At 50.1% G+C, this 732-nt stretch overlaps 1 gene segment (V, D, J or C); it reads left to right on the top strand.

The window, feature by feature from the left end:
* Nucleotides 1-223: 223 nt before the first annotated feature.
* Nucleotides 224-732, top strand: LOC100714944 (immunoglobulin kappa variable 1-6-like). The segment is given in 2 exon segments: nucleotides 224-320; nucleotides 439-732. Coding segments are annotated over 2 exon segments (321 nt in total).

Raw genomic sequence — 732 nt, 5'->3', positions numbered from 1 at the left:
ACAAGTGTTCACTCTACTCATGGAGAGCAGCCTGATCCTGTGCTGTGGCCCAAGGGGGAAACACTTCATGAAGGCAAATCTGTACTGCCCTGCTGTGGACAGGAGACACTGAGCCTGTGCAGAGATGGGCCAACCCTGCAGCTGGGCCAAACCCCTTCCACCTCTGCTAATTTGCATATTCTAAGAACCCAGCCAGCTACTTGAGGACTTCTTAATAGGCTGCTGGCCTTACCCTGTACAGGTTCAGCCCAAGGCAGGACACAGCATGGACATGAGGATCCCCGCTCACTTTCTGGGCCTCTTGCTGCTCTGGGTCCCAGGTATGGAAGGACAGCTCCAGGAATTTACTCAGTGATGTATTCAGCATAGCCTGCCAATACATTAGAGTTCGGTTTCATCATGAATAATCATGTTGATACTTGTTATTTCCAATTCCAGGTGCCAGATGTGACATCCAGTTGATGCAGCCTCCATCTGCATCTGCATCCGTGGGAGACACAGTCAAGATCAGTTGCCGGGCCAGTCAGGGTATTAGTGATGACTTAGACTGGTATCAGCAGAAAGGAGGACAAGCTCCTACACTTCTGATCTATTGGGCAAACAGATTGCAGTCTGGGGTCCCATCGAGGTTCAGTGGCAGTGGATCTGGGACAGATTTCACTCTCACAATCAGCAGCCTGAAGCCTGAAGACTTTGCAACTTAACTACTGTCTACAGAGTAACAGTTTCCCT

Source organism: Cavia porcellus, unplaced genomic scaffold (assembly GCF_034190915.1).
Source record: "Cavia porcellus strain 051 isolate PalLab524CR breed Dunkin Hartley unplaced genomic scaffold, mCavPor4.1 scaffold_18, whole genome shotgun sequence".
Taxonomy (NCBI): Eukaryota; Metazoa; Chordata; class Mammalia; order Rodentia; family Caviidae; genus Cavia; species Cavia porcellus.
This window is presented reverse-complemented; position numbering and strand designations above follow the sequence as displayed.